Source organism: Nerophis ophidion, linkage group LG02, assembly GCF_033978795.1.
Source record: "Nerophis ophidion isolate RoL-2023_Sa linkage group LG02, RoL_Noph_v1.0, whole genome shotgun sequence".
Lineage (NCBI taxonomy): Eukaryota > Metazoa > Chordata > Actinopteri > Syngnathiformes > Syngnathidae > Nerophis > Nerophis ophidion.
Genome location: NC_084612.1, coordinates 63,922,774 through 63,947,112, shown reverse-complemented (window position 1 = coordinate 63,947,112; position 24,339 = coordinate 63,922,774). Strand labels below are relative to the sequence as shown.

Genomic DNA, 24,339 nt, shown 5'->3' with positions numbered 1-24,339 from the left:
CTGTTACAAACACTGTGAACCCACACCAAACAAGAATGACAACCACATTTAGGGAGAACATCCGCACCGTAACCCAACATAAACACAACAGAACAAATACCCAGAACCCCTTGCAGCAATAACTCTTCCGGGATGCTACAATATTTGAAAATCGATTTTGCATGTCACTATAAAGTTATACAAGCCTTGCTTGTTCAATATTCAATGCAAAACTTGTTTGGGTCTCTATTAAAAGGTTAATTAGTTCAACCTTGGCCCGCGGCTTTGTTCAGTTTAAAATTTTGGCCCACTCTGTATTTGAGTTTTTTGACACCCCTCTCCTACGGTGTGTAGTGAAGCATGTTTAGCTATTCCTCGTCCTGCCGGGATGATACTTGTAAGAAACTGACTTTATTTGTCACCATGGAGATGAGGATTAGTGACTTAGAAGTAGCTAAAATACTGCCAATGGCGAATGAACATTAGCCACTAGCTAGCTAGCCATGTTTTAAAGCACCTTTTCCTGAGGGCGTTTCCGTGTTATAACTTCACCTTCATTGTTAGTTTTTAAGCCAAAATGCGTCCGTTCTTCCTTTTCTGTTGTCACGACTGGGACTTGGGCTTGGATTGTTTTCCCGAGGTGCAAAGCGAGAGTTGGAGCGGAAAAGGCGTGAAGGTAAAGACATGTTTTATTTTAACACTATACAGGAACAAACGAAAGGCGCTCCAAGCAGAGGTACAAAAACTTAACTATGATACAAAACTATCGCAAAGGCAAAACTATGAACATAAAACAAAACACTTGCGCAATGGCATGAATACCTTCCCTCTGTTGTTAGATATCTCGGGATGTATGTTGTAATATGTATATGTGCTTTCCTATGGAGGTTTTTTCCCACTCCAGACTGGGCTCCTAAGGGGTATTTTTTTACCCATCCTTCCCCAGCGTTTACCTTTTTCCCATCTTTTACGGGGCGCCTTATGGCGACCCATCAGCGTTCTTGTTTTGTAATCCTGTACACTGTTTGTTTGTCTAATCCTAAACAGGTTTGTGCTGAAAACAAAGTTTTGTTGTACTTGTGCAATGACAATAAAGACCTATCCTATCCTATCCTATTCTATCCTATCCTATCCTAATAAAAAAAAACTTACTTGGAAAGAGACAAGGGGCATGGATCATTGGCATGGATGTGGAGAGTGTGATCGAGGGTGATAGATGGTGATGTTGCCAGGCTGACTACCTTGCAACTGTGGCTTAAATAATACTGTGGTGATTAGTGAAAACAGGTGCGTGACATGGGGAAAAGGTGAAAACTAATGGGTTGCTATGGTGACAAAACAAACAAAAGTGCACAAAGAGGCCAAAAACATAACCGAACATGACTAAAACAAAACATGATCACACAGACATGACATCTGTCTACTCACAGTGTCTGCCTGTAAGTACTTTGTGATTGTGCGCTGCCGAACGCGCTCCTCTGCTCGCAAAACCAGCAATGTCATGACGTGACGGCGACGCGCCGACATGAGAACCGGTACTTTTCAGAGTATAGTACCGTTTTTCATTCATTAGTACCGCGATACTATACCAGTACTGGTATACCGTTCAACCCTAGTCTAGTGTATGACCTGTGCCCAACTTTCATTAAAGGGGAACATTATCACAATTTCAAAAGGGTTAAAAACAATAAAAATCAGTTCCCAGTGGCTTGTTGTATTTTTTGAATTTTGTTTAAAAATTTTACCGGTCCCGGAATATCCTTAAATAAAGCTTTAAAGTGCCTTATTTTCGCTATTTTTGAAACCACTATCCATTTTCCTGTGACGTCACACAGTGCTGCCAATGTAAACAAACAATGGGAATACCACAGCGACATTAGCTCGGATTCAGACTCGGATTTCAGCGGCTTAAGCTATTCAACAGATTACGCATGTATTGAAACAGATGGTTTGAGTATGAAATTATTGAAGAAGAAACTGAAGCTATTGAGCGAATAGCTATTGACGCTATTCATAGCCATAGCATGGCCGATTAGCTGTGTTAGCATCGGCGGTAAAATGTGCGGACCAAACGATCAGGACTTTCGCATTTTGTGATAATGGAGCAACTTAAATCCGTCGATTGGTAAGTGTTTTTTTCGCATTAAATATGGGTGGAAGGAAACGTAATATAGTTGCAAATGCATCTGTAGGTTATCCATACATCTCTGTGCCATGTCTCCTTTTGCACTGCCGGTAAATAGCATGTTAGCATCGATTAGCGTAGCATGTTAGCATCAATTAGCTGTCAGTCACGCCGCGACCAAATATGTCTGATTAGCACATAAGTCAACAACATCAACAAAACTCACCTTTGTGATTTCGTTGACTTTATCATTGCAAATGCATCTGCAGGTTATCCATACATCTCTGTGCCATGTCTGTCATCGCCGGTAAAATGTGCAGACACTCCGGCACATTCAATGGGGGTCTGGCGGCAGATTTCTTGCCACTTTCGCATCTTCGGGCCAGTGGTGCAACTTGAATCCTTCCCTGTTAGTGTTGTTACACCCTCCGACAACACACCGACGAGGCATGATGTCTCCAAGGTTCCAAAAAATAGTCGAAAAAACGGAAAATAACAGAGCTGAGAGACCCGGTGTTTGTAATATGTTGAAAATGACGTCATCGCCAAAAGAGCAATAAACAGAAAGGCATTTAATTCGCCAAAATTCACCCATTTAGAGTTCGGAAATCGGTTAAAAAAAATATATGCTTTTTTTTCTGCAACTTCAAGGTATATATTGACGCTTATATAGGTCTGGTGACAATGTTCCCCGTTAAGTCCCCCCATGTGACGTCTCCCGGCGCCATAGCTGACTGGAATGGAACGTTGGTATCATGTTTCCACTATTCTTGTGTGCATACCAACCTTAAGAATGAACGTCATGATCTGCAGATTTGCTTCCATTGACCATAGTTTGTGCTACTTGTTGATATGTTCTGCTGTTAGATGGATTTGCGTGCAATATGGCATCACTCAGATTCTCTCACCTTCACAGGAGTGATCAGAGGTACCAGTAGTGGAACGCCCTTCTATAAGGTGCGGTTTGTTCATTTTAAATCCGATTTCAGTCAAATTAAAGCCTTTTAGATCTTGTGGCTTCTATTTAAGTCTCGGGGATCCAAAAGGTCATAGTTCCAAGAATAGAGCTGTCAGTTAGCAACAGGCTGTCTGCAGGATTGCATTGATAGAGGTGGCCTCCATGAGTGCTTCACTAACCACATCTGCTCCTGATGGTGTCTCGTTTAATTATCTGCTTGCTATGCAATAGCTGGTCTGCTCAGATAAGTGTCGGTATTAGATTACCAGGAGCACATGCGCGGCTCATCCGCCGGCGCTTCAATTTGCAGCCTCTGTTGCCTCGAGCCCAATTTCGCTGGTGTTTACGCTCAGCTCCTGACCATTGTGGTATTCCAGCCGTTTAACGTGGCCTGTTTTGCTTAGGAATGCTTCTATTGTGTTTCAGATCAATTTCTACTCTTCTTTTGTTGTGTTTTCTGTAGCAATAGTATGGATTAGTTGAGCTTCATTATATTCATACAGCCTTTTGCGTACTGTATGTAAAGGGGCCTTTATTTTCCGTGGATTAATGTCAACAAAGTGCAGTGAGTTTCAGGCATCCAAAAAATGGGGGTGTTAAAGGCCTACTGAAACCCACTACTACCGACCACGCAGTCTGATAGTTTACATATCAATGATGAAATATTAACATTGCAAAACATGCCAATACGGCCTTTTTAGTTTACTAAATTGCAATTTGAATTTTCCCGTGAAGTGTCGTGTTGAAAACATCGCGGTATGATGACGCGTGCGTTTGACGTCTCGGGTTGTAGCGGACATTATTTTCCAGCCCGATCCAAGCTATAAGTAGTTTGTTTTAATCGCATAATTACACAGTATTCTGGACACCTGTGTTGCTGAATCTTTTGCAATTTGTTCAATTAATAATGGAGGAGTCAAAGTAGAAAGATGGATGTGGGAAGCTTTTAGCCTTTAGCAAATCTATGTTCACAGAAATGTTGAGTTGTAATAGTCTACGCATTTGTAAAACAGAGGCTTTTCAGAGGGTGAGATAACTCCTTGAAATGACTGGCTTAGAACGGCCAAAGGAAAATATGTGCGTGTCCAAGTTAAAGGAAACAGAAACCACAAATAAAATGAGCTCCAATTGTTGTATCATCTACAAATGAGGCATAATGATGCATTATGTACATACAGCTGGCATAAATATCATGTTAGCATCGATTAGCTTGACCAAATATGTCTGATTAGCACTCCACACATGTCAATAACATCAACAAAGTTCACCCTTGTGTATTCACGTACAGCATAAAACGTTGGATGGACAAAATGAGACAAAGAAGGAGTGGCATAAAACATATCTTTCTGTGGCAGCATCAAGGAAAGTTGTGCATGTAAACAAACTACGGTGCGTTCAAGGACTTTGGAAATTAGGACAAAATGGCGCTTGCCACATACTCTCATCAGTGAAGCATGTTTAATACAAACCGTGGGATTTTTAACAATTAAGAAGGTTTGTGTCATATTTGTCCTACAGAAACCATTTTAAAACAAAAAAATATATATATTTTTTCCTCATCTTTTTCCGTTTTCATACATTTTTGAAAAAGCTCCAGGGAGCCACTAGAGCGGCGCTAAAGGCCCACTTGTGGCTGGAAAGCAGCCCATTGCCGAAACCCTGCTTTAGGGTAATAATAAAGTCAAAAGTACCACTGATTGTCACACACACACTAGGTGTGATGAAATTACCCTCTGCATTTGACCCATTTTCTTGTTCCACCCCCTTGGATGTGAGGGGAGCAGTGAGCAGCAGCAGTGCCCGAGCTCGGGAATAATTTTGTTGATTTAACCCCCATCCTGAGTGCCAAGCAGCGAGGTAATGGGTTCTATTTTTATACAAACCCTGTTTCCATATGATTTGGGAAATTGTGTTAGATGTAAATATAAACGGAATACAATGATTTGCAAATCATTTTCAACCCATATTCAGTTGAATATGCTACAAAGACAAGATATTTGATTTTCAAACTGATAAACTTTTTTTTTTTTTTCAAATCATTAACTTTAAAATTTGATGCCTGCAACACGTGACTAAGAAGTTGGGAAAGGTGGCAATAAATACTGATAAAGTTGAGGAATGCTCATCAAACACTTATTTGGAACATCCCACAGGTGTGCAGGCTAATTGGGAACAGGTGGGTGCCATGATCAGGTATAAAAACAGCTTCCATGAAATGCTAAGTAATTCACAAACAAGGATGGGGCGAGGGTCACCACTTTGTAAGCAAATTGTCAAACAGTTTTAGAACAACATTTCTCAACGAGCTATTGCAGGGAATTTAGGGATTTTACCATCTACAGTCCGTAAAATCATCAAAAGGTTCAGAGAATCTGAAGAAATCACTGCACGTAAGCGATGATATTACGGACCTTTGATCCCTCAGGCGGTACTACATCAAAAACAGAAATCAGTGTGTAAAAGATATCACCGCATGGGCTCAGGAACACTTCATAAAACCTCTGTCACTAAATACAGTTGGTCGCTACATCTGTAAGTGCAAGTTAAAACTCTACTATGCAAAGCAAAGCCCATTTATCAACAACACCCAGAAACGTCGCCGGCTTCGCTGGGCCCGAACTCATCTAAGATGGACTGATGCAAAGTGGAAAAGTGTTCTGTGGTCTGACGAGTTCACATTTCAAATTATATTTGGAAACTGTGGACGTGGTGACCTCCGTAAAAAAGAGGAAAATAACCATCCGGATTGTTATAGGTGCAAAGATCAAAAGCCAGTATCTGTGATGGTATGGGGGTGTATTAGTGCCCAAGGCATGGGTAACTTACACATTTGTGAAGGCACCATTAATGCTGAATGGTCCATAGAGGTTTTGTAGCAACATATGTTGTCATCCAAGCAACGTTGGACGCTCCTGCTTATTTCAGCAAGACAATGCCAAGCCACATTCAGCACGTGTTACGAAAGCGTGGCTTCGTAGTAAAAGAGTGAGGGTACTTTCCTGGCCCGCCTGCAGTCCAGACCTGTCTCCCATCGAAAATGTGAGGCGCATTATGAAGCTTAAAATACGACAGCGGAGACCCCGGACTGTTAAACGACTGAAGCTCTACATAAAGCAAGAACGAGAAAGAATTCCACTTCCAAAGCTTCAACAATTAGTTTCCTCAGTTCCCAAATGTTTATTAAGTGTTGTTAAAAGAAAAGGTGATGTAACACATTGGTGAACATGCCCTTTCCCAACTACTTTGGCACGTGTTGCAGCCATGAAATTCTAAGTTAATTATTATTTGCAAAAAAAAAAAAAAGTTTATGAGTTTGAACATCAAATATGTTGTCTTTGTAGCATATTCAACTGAATATGGGTTGAAAAGGACTTGCAAATCATTGTATTCCGTTTATATTTACATCTAACACAATTTCCCAACTCATATGGAAACGGGGTTTGTAAAATGACTCGGCCGGGATTTGAACTCACGACCTAGCTATCTCAGGGCGGACACTCTAACCTTCTCTGGACATGCCATGACTTCGGTCCAACTCATCTTTGTCCGTCACACTCCTGCTTTGTGCGTGTGATGTTACAGATAAAGTTACATAATGAATACTTTATGGGCAGTTGAACCCTTCCGTGTTAGTGCGCCCCCCCCACCATCCTGCCTTCCCGGGACCTCATACAAAGTCCCGGCCAGGGCAGGCTTTTCTTCTTTTCTTCGGACAGGACAAACTTACTTGAAAGCCCAAACAAAAGTACACCCAAAAAAATGCGCTGGCCTTTCTTAAGAGAGCACAACATATTTAAAAGCCTCTCTCACGCTGCCTCCACTCATATGGTTCTTCATATCCCTCCCACCACATCTTTCTCACTCCCTCTCCTCCTGTCCCTCTCTTCATCTCTCGCCCGTGTGCGCCGTGCCGCTCCATGCTCAGCGCACGGATGTGAGTTTAATCCAGGCAACGCTCGCGGAGTCAGCAAGTAAGAAAATGAGGTTGTCCTCCGCCAACCAAGCAGGGGAATGAGTTTCCAGCGGCAGGCCTAAGTGGACCTGGTGTCAGGTGTGAAGATCTTCTCAGCTCACGGTTTGGGATCTTATTCTTTTGTGTGCGACTCCCGCTTTGAGCTCTGTCCGTCAGCCTTTAATGAGCGTCTGATCTGAAGACAATGTGAGGAGGATCTCCAGAAGACACCCGCTAGATCAAAGGAAATAGCATCCATGCTTTTATTTATAGTCTGTATACTTTCTGATTTTGGACAAAATCAGCAGAGGCTCTCCATCTCACCGACCACGTTTGTGTCGGTCTTCTTCAAGGGGAAATTGTGAGCTTGTCAGTCCATTCATCAACCAGCGACCAAAGAGTGTGACATTTGCCGCCAGACCTAAGACCAAACAGCCTTGGGGTCCACAGGAGCCTCGATCTTGCAGCTTAGTACTTTGTCCAGACTTTGGTGCTGACACGATCCACAGTCAGGATGCAGGTGTCACTGGTGTGCACTGACCACCGCGGTGGTGTAAGCCGCACCACGGAGGACCGGCTCAACCGTCAGAACGCCAACAGCCCGGGCACCGGTACGCGCAACAAGTTCCGAGCCGTGGCGATGGTGGCTCGCAGTCTCGGTCAGCTGTCGGTTCAGAGTATCCCTTCTTCCAGCGAGCAGAGCATTAGGACCGGCATGAAGTATAGGTATGAGCGACTCTGGGGAAAACTGATGGGATGTGTTACCTTTTCCATGTATTGTGCCTTACTTTTGGACCACCAATTATTATCGATAGATAATTATTATGAACAAGTAGGACTGAAACCTGTTAAGTTTTGCAGCCATAAACTGTTTCCCCAGCATCTAATTCCATGCGACCTTAAACTATAACTGCCTTCATTCACTGAATTATTTAAGTCAGGGGTCGGCAACCCAACATTTTGAAAGAGCCATTTTGGACCAAAACACACACAAAACAAATCTGCCTGGAGCCGCAAAAATAGAAGCATTTTATATAAGTGTTATAATGAAGGCAAAACATGATGTGTCTATATTAGCTATAATAGCCTACTATCAAAATGACTTTAAAAGTTGTATATAAGTGTTATAATGAAGGCAACACATGATGTGTCTGTATTAGCTATATTAGCCTACTATCAAAATTACTTCACAAGTGTTATAATGAAGGCAGCAACGCATGTTAGTATTTATATTAACTATTATGGCCTACTATCGAAATGACTTTAAAAGTCTTGTGTTATAATGAATACAACACATGATGTTAGTGTCTGTTCTAGCAATAAGCCTACTATCAAAATGACTTTAAAAGTCTTACATAAGTGTTATAATGAAGGCAACACATGATGTAAGTGTCTATATTAGTTGTAATAGCCTACTGTCAAAATGACTTTAAAATTCTTATATAAGTGTTATAATGAAGGCAACACATGACGGTAAGTGTCTAAATTAGCTATAATAGCCTACTATCAAAATTACTTTTAAAGTCTTATGTGAGTTGTATAATGAAGGCAACACATGATGTAAGTGTCTATATTAGCTATAATAGCCTACTATCGAAATGACTTTAAAAGTTGTATATAAGTCTTATAATGAAGGAAACACATGATATAAATGTATATTAGCTATAATAGCCTACTATCAAAATGACTTTAAAAGTTTTATATGTGTTTTAATGAAGGCAACACATGATGTAAGTGTCTATATTAGCTATAATAGCCTACTATCAAAATTAATTTAAAAGTCTTATATAAGTGTTATAATGAAGGCAACTCATGATGTAAGTGTATATTAACTATAATAGCCTACTATCAAAATGACTTTAAAAGTCTTATATAAGTGTTATAATAAAGGCAACACATGATGTATGTGTCTATATTAGTTATAATAGCCTACTATCAAAATTACTTTAAAAGTCTTATGTAAGTGTTATAATGAAGGCAACACATGATGTAAGTGTCTATATTACCTATAATAGCCTACTATCAAAATTACTTTAAAAGTCTTATATAAGTGTTTTAATGAAGGCAACACATCTGTCTCTTTTACCTATAATAGCCTACTATCAAAATTAATTTAAAAGTCTTATATAAGTGTTATAATAAAGGCTACTCATGATGTAAGTGTATATTAGCTAGAATAGCCTACTATCAAAATGACTTTAAAAGTCTTATAATGAAGGCAACACATGATGTAAGTGTATATTAGCTAAAATAGCCTACTATCAAAATGTCTTTAAAAGTCTTATTTAAGTGTAATAATGAAGGCAACACATGATGTATATGTGTCTATATTACCTATAATAGCCTACTATCAAAATGTCTTTAAAAGTTTTATGCAAGTGTAATAATGAAGGCAACACATGATGTAAGTGTCAATATTAACTATAATAGCCTACTATCAAATTTACTTTAAAAGTCTTATATAAATGTTTTAATGAAGGCAACACATGCTGTATATGTGTCTATATTACCTATAATAGCCTACTTTCAAAATGACTGTAAAAGTCTTATATAAGTGTTATAATGAAGACAACACATAATGCAAGTGTCTATATTAGCTGTAATAGCCTACTATCGAAATTACTTTAAAAGTCTTATATATGTGTTACAATGAATACAAAAAATGATGTAGGTGTCTATTTAAGCTATAATAGCCTACTATCAAAATAAATATGTGTCGCAGGCTGACGCAAATCTTCGTTGACAGCAATGTTGATATGGGATAGTTTTTCAACACATTTTTACAACTTTAGAAAACATTAGTTAAACGGAGGCTTTTCAGATGGTGTGATAACGCCTGGAAATTACTGACTTAGAACAGCCAAAGGTATAGATGTGTGTGTCCATGTTAAAGAAAACGACAGGTTGTCTTCTTCTAATGGATTAATTACGATTTTGGCAAGCTGGGTAGCGTTTGCTGTGGTCTATAATGGCACACAAACAACTATGAGAAATGCAGCCAATATTATTTACAGATAATGTGTCATGAGACATGCAAATATAAATTAAATACACAGAGGCCACAAGTAAAGGAAATATACTGAGCTCAAATATACCTGCAAATAAGGCATAATGAAGTAAACACATTACGGTGAGTTCAAGGGCCGCTGAAATTAGTAGGACAAAACGGCGCTTGCCAAATACTCATCAGCGAAGCATGTATTATATAAACAGTGGGATTTCTAGCAATAAGGAATAGTTGTGTCATGTTTGTCCTCCTACAGAAACCAAAATTAAATAAACCAATTTTTTTTCCCTCATTTTCCATTTTCATACATTTTTGAAAACGCTCCCGGGAGCCACTTAGGCAACGTTAAAGAGTAGCGGGTTGCCGATCCCCGACTTAAGTCTTATACTAAAAGACTTTTATTCTGAAAGTATGGATTTTATGAAAAAAATTATTCCCGGGCGCGGCACCGCTGCTTCCCACTGCTCCCCTCACCTACCAGTGGGTGAACAAAGGGATGGGTCAAATGCAGAAGACACATTTCACCACACTTACTGTGTGTGTGACAATCATTGGTATTTTAACTTTACTTTATGTACTGTTTGTGTCGACATCCTACCTAAAGAGACCGTGACGGATTCACGTACAGCATAAAACGTTTGATGGACAAAATGAGACAAAGTGGCATAAAACACATCTTACCTCAAACACATCCTACCTAAAGGTTAGGTAGGATGTGACTACCCAACCTTAACCCATACTGTAACCCAGGGGTAGGGAACCTCTGGCTCGCGAGCTGGATGTGGCTCTTTTGATGACTGCATCCGGCTCTCAGGTAAATCTGAGCTGACATTGCTTGACACAATAAGTAATGAATAATTGCACTTGCAATCACAGTGTTAAAAATAATGTTCAAAATATAAAACATTCTCATGCATTTTTAATCCATCCATCCGTTTTCTACCGCACCTGTTCAAGAAGTTACGTTAATGGTTAAAAGTTATTTATTCATTATTGGTTAGTGTGGGGCTTGCCCTCCTTGGGTTTCTTCAGACCACCAAGCATTGACATGAGAGCCTACTTCATTATTACAATATTGTTTTATTTTTCAATAAGTCTCTCAGTTGCTTTCCAGCAATTCTCTTTTTCTCTTTCGTTTTCGCTCGCGCTCTGGCTCCAGCCCCAACCCCGTCTCTCCTCCTGGCTGCTGTTTATAACAGAGCGACAGGTGATTAGATAAGGCCCAGGTGGGCCATGTACGCACCTGTCGCTGATTTCGTGGAAGATCCTGGCAACACCCCGCTTCGCGGCAGGCCCGCAGGCCACGCCCCCTTCACAGTTAGCTTCAGAATCACAATGTTATTACAAAGAATAAGAGACCTATTATACTCTAGAACAGGGGTTACCAACCTTTTTGAAACCAAGAGCTGCTTCTTGGGTACTGATTAATGCAAAGGGCTACCAGTTTGATACACACTTAAATAAATTGCCAGAAATAGCCAATTTGCTCAATTTACCTTTAAAAAATGAATCAATATGTATAAAAAAAAAAAAGGGGTATTTCTGTCTGTCATTCCGTCGTACATTTTTTTTTCCTTTTACGGAAGGTTTTTTGACAAAAGAATAAATAATGAAAAAAAACACTTAATTGAACGGTTTAAAAGAGGAGAAAACACACAAAAAAAATGAAAATTTAATTTTGAAACATCGTTTATCTTCAATTTTGACTCTTTAAAATTCAAATTTCAACCAAAAAAAATTAAGAAAAAAACTAGCTAATTCGAATCTTTTTGAAAAAATTCAAAAAATAATTTATGGAACATCATTAGTAATTTTTCCTTATTAAGATTCATTTTAGAATGTTGATGACATGTTTAAAATAGGTTAAAATCCAATATGCACTTTGTTATAAAATATAACAAAATGGACCAAGCTATATTTCTAACAAAGACAAATCATTATTTCTTCTAGATTTTCCAGAACAAAATTTTAAAAGAAATTCAAAAGACTTTGAAATAAAATTTAAATTTGATTCTAAAGATTTTCTAGATATGCCAGAATAATTTTTTTTGAATTTTAATCATAAGTTTGAAGAAATATTTCACAAATATTCTTCGTCGAAAAAACTGGAGCTAAAATGAAGAATAAAATAAAATGTATTTATTTTTCTTTACAATAAAAAAAATTAATTTACTTGAACATTGATTTAAATCGTCAGGAAAAAAGAGGAAGGAATTTAAAAGGTAAAAAGGTATATGTGTTTGAAAATACCAACATTTTTAAGGTTGTATTTTTTCTCTAAAATTGTCTTTCTGAAAGTTATAAGAACCAAAGTAAAAAAAATAATGAATTTATTTAAACAAGTGAAGAACAAGTCTTTGAAATATTTTCTTGGATTTTCAAATTCTATTTAAGTTTTGTCTCTCTTAGAATTAAAAATGTCGGGCAAAGCGAGACCAGCTTGCTGGTAAATAAATACAATTTAAAAAATAGAGGCAGCTCACTGGTAAGTGCTGCTGTTTGAGCTATTTTTAGAACAGGCCAGTGGGCAACTCATCTGGTCCTTACGGGCTACCTGGTGCCCGTGGGCACCGCGTTGGTGACCCCTGCTCTAGAAATGTTGATCTTACTTAAAAATGCTCGCATTTAGTTGTGTTCAGTGTTAAAAAAAAATATTATATGTCTCTTACGAAAATACATTTTCAAATATTTGGCTTCTTGGCTCTCTCAGCCAAAAAGGTTCCCGACCCCTGCTCTAACCTGTAGGCTAAATGTGCAGGCAGACACAAAATGTTTACAAACTAATCCTCTTATCTTGATTTATATCTGATATAACTGTCTAATATTGTGTTTTGTCCTTAATAATATACAGTCCTGACTGTAAATTACATTTGTGGCGCCCCTCTACCAGTTGTGGTCTATAATGCTTTGGAATACATGCTCGAAGTTTAAAATCATGACTTACGAGCAGTTAGTTGCTCATTCACCCTCACAGGTGTGCTTGCCGGTAGCCGTCTTTTTTTTAAAAAAAATTTTAACCAGTCTTCCTCAGATTTTACTCCCATTTGTTTTTTGGACACCTAAAGGTTTGTACAGTGCATTCAGTAGTGTGAGAAATTTCAAGTCAGTCTGACTAATGGGAGGGGACTCTGGGGTTGTAGTACAGCACCACCATGTTGTGTATTTGTCAGAAAATTGGACTTATAGTCGTGGTCAAAAGTTTACATACACTTGTAAAGAACATAATGTCATGGCTGTCTTGAGTTACCAATCATTTCTACCACTCTTATTTTTTTGTGATAGAGTGATTGGAGCACATACTTGTTGGTCACGAAAAAGATTCATGAAGTTTGGTTCTTTTATGAATTTATTATGGGTCTACTGAAAATGTGACCAAATCTGATGGGTCAAAAGTATACATACAACATTGTTAATATTTGGTTACAAGTTTCACTGCAATAAGGCGCTTTTGGTAGCCATCCACAAGCTTCTGGTTGAATTTTTGACCACTGTTCTTGACAAAATTGGTGCAGTTCAGCTAAATTTGTTGGTTTTCTGACATGGACTTGTTTCTTCAGCATTGTCCACACGTTTATTAAGTCATGACTTTGGGAAGGCCATTCTAAAACCTTAATTCTAGCCGGATTTAGCCATTCCTTTACTACTTTTTGACGTGTGCTTGGGGTCATTGTCCTGTTGGAACACCCAACTGCGCTCAAGACCCAACCTCCGGGCTGAGGATTTTAGGTTGTCCTGAAGAATGTGGAGGTGACCCTCATTTTTCTTTGTCCCATTTACTCTCTGTAAAGCACCAGTTCCATTGGCTGCAAAACAGGCCCAGAGCATAATACTACCACCACCATGCTTAAGGGTAGGCGTTAGAGATGCGCGGCTAGGCAATTATATCATCCGCATCCGCATAACCAAAGTCGACATCCACCCGCCGTTCACCTGAACCAACATTTTATCAGGACCGTACCCGCCCGCCAACCGCCCGCTGAAATACATCAGAGGTTGTCCGCCTTTACCACTCAAAGAGCTATTTAAACCTGCATCACAGAGTAATGAAGACAATTGGAGCCGCTAACGTTGTCGCGACTATCTAATGGCGTTCATCCTGATGACAAGAATATGGACGTGCTGTGAAGACATTGCCTTAGACACCTTCAACATCATGTACGAACCGATTTGTTGGTCCGGCAACATGTGTGCAGCTTCCGCAATCACACGTTCAAGATTGAAAGGCATACTGGGTGATACAGAGCACACTGATGGTTGTGATATAAACAACTTTAACACTTACTAATATGCGCCACGCTGTGAAGCCACACCCAACAAGATTGACAAACACATTTCGGGAGAACATCCTCACAGTAACACAACATAAACACAACACAACAAATACCCATAATTATTTGTATCCGTGACAATTCCTGAATATATGTTACACCCCCCGCACCCCCAACCCCGACCACCTTACCGACGCACGGGGGGGTGGCGGGATTTGCTGCTATTGGGGTGAATAAAATAGTCAGGAATTGTCATGAATACAAAGGATTATGGGTATTTGTTGTGTTGCATTTATGTTGTGTTGCTGTGAGGATGTTCTCCCGAAATGTGTTTGTCGTTCTTAATTGGTGTGGCTTCACAGCGTGGCGCATATTACTAAGAGTTTTAAAATTGTTTATATCACAACCATTAGTGTACTCTGTGTCAACCAGTATGCCTTGCAGTCGTGTGCGCGGAAGCCACACACAACATGTTGCTGGACTGACAAGCAGATCGTACATGTAGTAGGCGATGAAGCCAATGGTTTCATAGTAGGCCCTAATACTTATTATCTGGGTGACTACCTGCAGTCATTCAGGAGAATAATAGCGTCTCTTATTGTCTTCTTCGCTTTATGACACGGGTCTTAAATGGCTCTTTGAATGGCAAAGGATACCGATCCCAGAACCATGCACATCAAATATTTGCGGATGGTTCAACCGCCACCCGCCCGAATCTAATTAAAATCTATTTTTTCGTCATGTCAACCGCCCGACCCGCGGTTTATCTCTAGTAAGCGTGGTGTTCCTGGGATTAAAGGCCTCACTTTTTCTCCTGCAAATATATTGCTGGGTATTGCGGCCAAACAGCAGTGAAGTGAAGTGAATTATATTTATATAGCGCTTTTCTCCAGTGACTCAAAGCGCTTTACATAGTGAACCCCAATATATAAGTTACATTTAAACCAGCAAAATTTTTGTTTTGATTAATACAAAAAATTAATAGCACAGGTAACACAGTAACGCGGCATGTTTTGACACATTTTCACCATTTCGTATGCAAATGTACTCTGTGAAAAAGCACTATCTTTATGTTTAAAATTTTTTACATTACTTCCAACTGTACAATCGTACTAATAACAAACATTGTGAAGAGAATACCTCTCCCACTGTTTCACTCTTATTTAATGCCAATTTTTACTGTACAGGATGCATAAGCCTATGTCCAGTTCATTTGTACACAATATGCTGTGCAGTTATAATTAGAACCAAACCTCATTTAATTTGCTGTCGATGTGAAGAAACACATTACTCATCCTCCGTACTCCTCCCAGAGACACATCACACTCCTTTGCATCTGATGTGCTGGCGGCAGCATTGCCATGTTGGCACAATCTAATTATTGAAGCTAAAGATATTGAATGAGTGGAATTCAACATTGCGCTTGAGGGTGTTGCGGCTGCTGTCTTTGTGCGCTCGCTCGCTAATGTCCAAAGTCCACAGCTTTTGTGTGGCGGGCGTGTGTCTGACGTCAAATGAATGCAACGCAGCCTTGTGTAGGCAGCGCAAGGTTGCATGCTCGTGCTTGTGGCTTTTAACAGATAAGAGGTGGAAAGACGGGGAGTGAAAGGCAAATAATTGGTGCTGTGGAGGAAATACACTGCAACGATTGTACATATTGACTGTACCATTATAGTCCGAATAATAATCAAGGTTTGACGTTTACCACAATTAGAATGCATTGATTAATTCAACAATAAAAAATATTAAATTACAGACAATCCTTAGAGATGTTGGTAACAGTACAAATATAAAACAAGGGTTATTTAAAGGCCTACTGAAACCCACTACTACCCACCACGCAGTCTGATAGTTTATATATCAATGATGAAATATTAACATTGCAACACATGCCAATACGGCCTTTTTAGTTTACTAAATTACAATTTTAAATTTCCTGCGAAGTATCCAGTTTAAAAAGTTGCGGAATGATGACGCTTATGATAACATGTTCTTCCAGCCCGATCCAAGCTATAAGTAGTCTGCTTTAATCGCATGATTACATAGATTTCCGGACATCCGCGTCGCTGAATCTTTTGCAATTTGTTCAATTAATAATGGAGACTACAAAGAAGAAAGATGTCGGTAGTAAGTGATGTATTGCGGTCGGCTGTAGCAACACAAACACAACCTGTGTTTCTTTGTTTACATTCCCTAAAGATGACGATGAAGCTTTAATATGGAACAGAGTGGTCAAGCGAACATGGTTCTCTACCACATGTCAACCGGCAGGTTTCGGTGAGAAAATTGTGGTAATAAGTCGGCTGTTACCGTAGACATGAGCGGAGCTTGTGTCGTTCCTCCTGCAGCTGTCAAAGAGGCGGTCACCACACCCCTCCGACTTTCAGGTATGACTATATAATCTCACTAAAACACTAGTAACACATTAAGCAGATAAGGGATTTTCCAGAATCATCCTAGTAAATGAGTCTAATAACTCTAAATCACTCCCACTGCCCTCGTCTTTTTCTTTTTTTTCTTCTAGTCCTTCACTCTCACTATCCTCATCCACGAATCTTTCAGCCTCGCTCAAATTAATGGGGAAATTGTCACTTTCTCGGTCCGAATCGCTCTAGCTGCTGGTGGCCATGATTGTAAACGATGTGAGGAGCCCTACATCCACGCGCACATTGTCTGCTACTTCCACTACAGGCAAGGCTTTTTTATTAGCGACAAAAAATTGCGAACTTTATCGTCGATGTTCTCTACTAAATCCTTTCAGCAAAAATACGGCAATATCGCGAAATGATCAAGTATGACACATAGAATGGACCTGCTATCCCCGTTTGAATAACAAAATATAATTTCAGTAGGCCTTTAATTAATCATTGTATTATGACCGCAAGATGGCGGTACCCGGACGGTCTGCGACACTGCGGTGCTCTTGCTAAAGATGGAACATTTGGCGGAAATGCCGGACAGTTCTGCAGACTTCATGGCTGTTTCGCATCGTGGTCACTCCGTGATCACGTACGACCGCCAGACACTTCTGGATATGGACATATCGGGCCGTTTTGGACTGATAGACGCGTGCGTGCTAAACATGCTAACTAGCATGGGAATACGTCGGCGGCTACATCCAGCGGCCTGTGAAGCAGGGGAGTCTAGTAGCAGCGGGGGCCGTCTACGGAGCAGACGCCAGCGGTGTGATCGGAAACGCGGATGCCGAGCGGGGCTTAAAACAAAGCAGAAAGCTAATCCCCACAGAACACCACTTTCCTCCACCCTGAAGACGGATTTAGATGAAAGATGCGAGACTACTAGTCTGGGTAAGGAGTCTGTTAAATTAGAACAAGTTTTTTCTGCTTTGAGTGTTTCAGAGTTGGACATGTGTTTTACTGAGGCGGCTAACTATGATGCGTGCAGTTTATCAAAGCAACAAACAAACAATCGAAAAATCCCCGTTACTGAGGTGGCTAACTATGATGCGTGCAGTTTATCAAAACAACAAACAAACAATCGAAAAATCCCCGTTACTGAGGTGGCTAACTATGATGCGTGCAGTTTATCAAAGCAACAAACAAACAATCGGAAAATCCCCGTTACTGAGGAGGCTAACCATGATTCGTGCAGTTTATCAAAGCAACAATCAAACAATCGGAACATTCCCGTCGTATCAATTCCTAGATATGGTCGTAATTATACTGAATGCACTGGGCATAATAAACACAACATTATTAATATTGCTACTACGGATAATTTGATCAACAATTCCCTAAAACAGCCCACAACCTATAATATAGGTTTTTTAAACATAAGATCATTGTCTCCCAAAACGTTGTTAGTTAATGATATCATCAGAGACAACAATCTTAACGTCATCGGTCTCAGTGAAACCTGGCTTAAACCAAACGACTTTTTTGCGCTAAATGAGGCATGTCCTCCTAACTTTACACATGCGCATATTGCCCGTCCGCTTAAAAGGGGTGGGGGGGTCGCACTAATATACAACGAAAACTTTAACCTTAGTCCTAACATAAATAATAAATATAAATCGTTTGAGGTGCTTACTATGAGGTCTGTCACACCGCTACCTCTACACCTGGCTGTTATCTACCGCCCCCCAGAGCCCTATTCGGACTTTATTAATGAATTCTCAGAGTTCGTTGCTGATCTAGTGACACACGCCGATAATATAATCATAATGGGGGACTTTAATATCCATATGAATACCCCATCGGACCCACCGTGCGTAGCGCTCCAGACTATAATTGATAGCTGTGGTCTCACACAAATAATAAATGAACCCACGCATCGCAACGGTAATACGATAGACCTAGTGCTTGTCAGGGGTATCACCGTTTCCAAAGTTACGATACTCCCGTATACTAAAGTATTGTCCGATCATTACCTTATAAAATTCGAGGTTCAGACGCATGTTCGTCAAACTAATAATAATAACTGCTATAGCAGCCGCAACATTAATACGGCCACAACGACAACTCTCGCTGACCTACTGCCCTCGGTAATGGCACCATTCCCAAAGTATGTGGGCTCTATTGATAACCTCACTAACAACTTTAACGACGCCCTGCGCGAAACCATTGATAACATAGCACCGCTAAAGTTAAAAAAGGCTCCAAAAAAGCGCACCCCGTGGTTTACAGAAGAAACTAGAGCTCAGAAATTATTATGCAGAAAGCTGGAACGCAAATGGCGCACGACTAAACTTGAGGTGCACCATCAAACATGGAGTGATGGTTTAATAACATAAACGCATGCTTACCTTAGCTAAAGCTAATTATTACTCAAATCTCATCCACCGTAATAAAAACGATCCTAAATTTTTGTTTAGTACGGTAGCATCGCTTACCCAACAAGGGACTCCTTTCAGTAGCTCCACCCACTCAGCTGATGACTTTATGCAATTCTTTAGTAAGAAAATTGAAGTCATTAGAAAGGAGATTAAAGACAATGCGTCCCAGCTACAACGGGGTTCTATTAACACTGACACGATTGTATATACGGCGGATACTGCCCTCCAAAATAGTTTCTCTCGTTTTGAGGAAATAACATTAGAGGAATTGTTACAACGTGTAAATGGAATAAAACAAACAACATGTTTACTTGACCCTCTTCCTGGGAAACTGATCAAGGAGCTCTTTGTATTATTAGGTCCATCAGTGCTAAATATTATAAACTTATCACTTTCCTCGGGCACTGTTCCCCTAGCATTCAAAAAAGCGGTTATTCATCCTCTTCTTAAAAGACCTAACCTCGATCCTGACCTCATGGTAAACTACCGACCGGTATCTCACCTTCCCTTTATTTCAAAAATCCTCGAAAAAATTGTTGCGGAGCAGTTAAATGAACACTTAGCGTCTAACAATCTATGTGAAACCTTTCAATCCGGTTTCAGGGCAAATCACTCGACGGAGACAGCCCTCGCAAAAATGACTAATGATCTCTTGCTAACGATGGATTCTGATGCGTCATCTATGTTGCTGCTCCTCGATCTTAGCGCTGCTTTCGATACTGTCGATCATAATATTTTATTAGAACGTATCAAAACACGAATTGGTATGTCAGACTTAGCCCTGTCTTGGTTTAACTCTTATCTTACTGATAGGATGCAGTGCGTCTCCCATAACAATGTGACCTCGGACTACGTTAAGGTAACGTGTGGAGTTCCCCAGGGTTCGGTCCTTGGCCCTGCACTCTTCAGCATCTACATGCTGCCGCTAGGTGACATCATACGCAAATACGGTGTTAGCTTTCACTGTTATGCTGATGACACCCAACTCTACATGCCCCTAAAGCTGACCAACATGCCGGATTGTAGTCAGCTGGAGGCGTGTCTTAATGAAATTAAACAATGGATGTCCGCTAACTTTTTGCAACTCAACGCCAAAAAAACGGAAATGCTGATTATCGGTCCTGCTAGACACCAAACTCTATTTAATAATACAACTCTAACATTTGACAACCAAACAATTAAACAAGGCGACACGGTAAAGAATCTGGGTATTATCTTCGACCCAACTCTCTCCTTTGAGGCACACATTAAAAGCGTTACTAAAACGGCCTTCTTGCATCTCCGTAATATCGCTAAAATTCGCTCCCTTCTGTCCACTAAAGACGCTGAGATCATTATCCATGCGTTTGTTACGTCTCGCCTCGACTACTGTAACGTATTATTTTCGGGTCTCCCCATGTCTAGCATTAAAAGATTACAGTTGGTACAAAATGCGGCTGCTAGACTTTTGACAAGAACAAGAAAGTTTGATCACATTACGCCTGTACTGGCTCACCTGCACTGGCTTCCTGTGCACTTAAGATGTGACTTTAAGGTTTTACTACTTGCGTATAAAATACTACACGGTCTAGCTCCATCCTATCTTGCCGATTGTATTGTACCATATGTCCCGGCAAGAAATCTGCGTTCAAAGGACTCCGGCTTATTAGTGATCCCCAAAGCCCAAAAAAAGTCTGCGGGCTGTAGAGCTTTTTCATTTCGGGCTCCAGTACTCTGGAATGCCCTCCCGGTAACAGTTCGAGATGCCACCTCAGTAGAAGCATTTAAGTCTCACCTTAAAACTCATTTGTATACTCTAGCCTTTAAATAGACTCCCTTTTTAGACCAGTTGATCTGCCGTTTCTTTTCTTTTTCTTCTATGTCCCACTCTCCTTTGTGGAGGGAGTCCGGTCCGATCCGGTGGCCATGAACTGCTCGCCTGTGTATCGGCTGGGGACATCTCTGCGCTGCTGATCAGCCTCCGCTTGGGATGGTTTCCTGCTGGCTCCGCTGTGAACGGGACTTTCGCTGCTGTGTTGGATCCGCTTTGGACTGGACTCTCGCGACTGTGTTGGATCCATTATGGATTGATCTTTCACAGTATCATGTTCTCATATGTTCTCATAGTCATCAGTATCATCAGTATCACAGTATCATGTTCTCATAGTCATCATTCTCACCGACGTCCCACTGGGTCATTATTGTCACCGATGTCCCACTGGGTGTGAGTTTTCCTTGCCCTTATGTGGGCCTACCGAGGATGTCGTAGTGGTTTGTGCAGCCCTTTGAGACACTAGTGATTTAGGGCTATATAAGTAAACATTGATTGATTGATTGATTATTAATATAGCACTAATACATTTTATACATTTCATGCGCTGTTGCACATCATTTGATTTCACAAGGTCCCGATGTTATGTTAGCAGGCCTCGATTTTTAACTTTTTAAGGTCAAGGCAAGTGTTGCCTTAAAGGAGGGCTAATATTTTAGGGCACCAAGGCAAACATTATTTTCTTTCAAGGCAGGGGCTCCAAAGCATGCATATGAGTGTGTGTGTGTGTTTGTGTGTGTGTGTACATATATATATATATATATATATATATATATATATATATATATATATATATATATATATATATATATGGAACTGTTTTTTTTATTTATTATTAATATAAACTTGTCCGCTTTTTGTCATTTCATTATGCATTTATCTCTGTTTTCACATTTTGATAGAGGGAAGTATTTTTTAAATTTTTCTTTAGTTGTATACATTTATATGTACATATGTAGATGCTGTAACAGGACAAATTATTTAAGAGTTTGACCAGGAATATGTACATGTAGGACAGGATATGAACACATAGGTATAAACTACGCACGATAACACATTAACAATGTGCAATGTCACATAAATGTTTTTTGAAGTAATACCCTTGTGACATGAAATAACAGCAGCAATGTATAAAAACCCTGTTCACTTTTTGATATTGAAATAAAACACAAAGCAGTTTGGCTAATAAAGATGAAGTCTAATAAATAAACAAATAAAATAGTAGTATCGCCTCTCACATCGAATACACAATCTTCACACCCCGCGTTCAGTTCGACAAGATGACAAAACATTTTAGCTAGTATTGATGTTTTTTGAACACTGATACAGTTTTCAGTTAAATAAAGAAGGAGTTTACAAACTAAAGACTTTATAAACCAGTTGTGACAATGTTCACGACACTTCGCCTGCTGCAAAACATCAAATAGTTTTTTCCTTCCCTGTATACTTTTAATGTGTGTCCGTCTGCAAAATTGTCCACACCTGTCTTCATCCAAACACAGCAGTGCGCTCTTAAACGCACGGCGGGAAGCGAGGGAAAAATGACATTAAACCAAGTGCTTGGCGCCGTTTACTCCGAGGGGAAATCTCCCGAGCAAAGTCCATGTCCTTAGTCCGCCATGATTATCAGGCCAAACAAAATGCGCCTGACATTTTGTTGCCTAAAATGCATTAATAAATTACGTTGTTTTTGGTAATTAAAAAATTAGACGGTATTACTAACCCATTCATCCATTTTCTACTAACCGACTGGAATTTTATCGCTTACACTTAACTGATACATACTATATTTAAATCCCTACCAACTTAATTCTTAAGGAAGTTACTTGCCACTAGCATCATTTAACTCTGTTTTTATGTCTTATCATAAGCACCAGCGGCCCCCGCGGTAGAAAATGGGTGGAAAAATGGATTTTGTCTTATCGTTACTTTAGCACCGGGGTCAGCCACCCGCAGCTCTCGAGGAGCTCTTTAGTGCCGCCCTAGTGGCCTGCAGGAGAATTTTTTTTAATTTTTTTTAAATGTTTTGTTTTAGTATGTTTTTACTTTGAGGAAAAACATGACACTAACCTTCCCAATTTGTAAAAACCCCACTGTTTAATATGTGTGTGTGTATGTATGCTTGACTGATTAGAGCATGGGTTTCAAACTTTGGCCCACGGGCCAAATCTGGCCCGCCGTGCATTCACCGCTAATACTCATACTTGCCAACCCTCCTAATTTTCCCGGTAGACGCCCGAAGTTCAGTGCCCCTCCCGAAAATCTCCCGGGGCAACCATTCTCCCAAATTTCTACTGATTTCCACCTGGACAACTATATTGGGGGCGTGCATTTAAGGCACTGCCTTTAGCGTCCTCTACAACCTGTCGTCACGTCTGCTTTTCCTCCATACTAACAGCGTGTCACATAATAGTTGTGGCTTTTACACACACACTCACACACAAGTGAATGCAAGGCATACTTGGTCAACAGCCATACAGGTCACACTGAGGGTGGCCGTATAAACAACTTTAACACTGTTACAAATATGCGCCACACTGTGAACCCACACCAAACAAGAATGACAAACAAATTTCGGGTGAACATCCGCACGTAACACAACGTAACAAATACCCAGAAACCATTGCAGCCCTAACTCTTCCGGGAAACTTCCAGAAAACTGACCAATAATTAACGTTTTATTCATGCATTTTCTCTTGCTACGTCAAGGCTTGAATGTTTGGTTCATTCATTATTGTTATTTTATTTTCAAATTTATTATTAGCCTGTGGAAAAAAAATTATATTTACCTCAGAAGATTGCAAATAGAAAAAAAGGCATAACATTTTTACTTAAATTATTTGCTATGCCGTTGATATTTTTTTAATTATTATTATTATTTGAAACTGGATTTTGCATGTCACTAAAGTCATATAAGCCTTGCTTGTTCAATATTTAATGCAAAACCTGTTTGGGTCCTTATTAAAGGTTAATTTGTTCAACCTTGGCCCGCGGCTTTGTTCCGTTTAAAATTTTGGCCCACTCTGTATTTGAGTTTGACATCCCTGGATTAGAGTAATTGGTGAACATCGTTTTGTTCTACTAATTTTGGCGGTTCTTGAACTCATCATGGTGTGTACTGTGACGCCACAGTGTGTTTACATGTAAAATCATCCACTCCTTTTTTGTATAATTTTGTCCACCAAATGTTTTGTACTGTACGTGAATGCACAAATTGATTGATTGTGTACAGATGGCACTGTTAATACTGTGCTTTAGCCAGTAAGGAATTTTACATGAGTTACTGTCCAAACTGTTGCACTCGACGTCCATTACACCGGTCGCCCAAGGTTTGTCATCGGGTCGAGTTTTTTCTTGCTCTGATGTGGGATCCGAGCAGAGGATGTTGTTGCGGCTTGTGCAGCCCTTTGAGACACTTGTGATTAAGGGCTGTATAAATACACTT

At 39.9% G+C, this 24,339-nt stretch overlaps 1 protein-coding gene across 5 annotated transcripts in view; it reads left to right on the top strand.

The window, feature by feature from the left end:
• Nucleotides 1–24,339, top strand: part of kcnab2a (potassium voltage-gated channel subfamily A regulatory beta subunit 2a) — a 269,430-nt gene that overhangs the window by 160,388 nt on the left and 84,703 nt on the right. The window contains exon 1 of one of the 5 annotated variants that reach the window (XM_061888398.1): nucleotides 6,919–7,740. The exons of the other annotated variants lie outside the window; for them this stretch is intronic. Coding sequence (XP_061744382.1) covers nucleotides 7,529–7,740 — 212 coding nt within the window. The 5' untranslated portion in view covers nucleotides 6,919–7,528. Of the gene's footprint in view, nucleotides 1–6,918; nucleotides 7,741–24,339 lie in introns of those variants that run through there. 5 annotated transcript variants of the gene reach the window in all.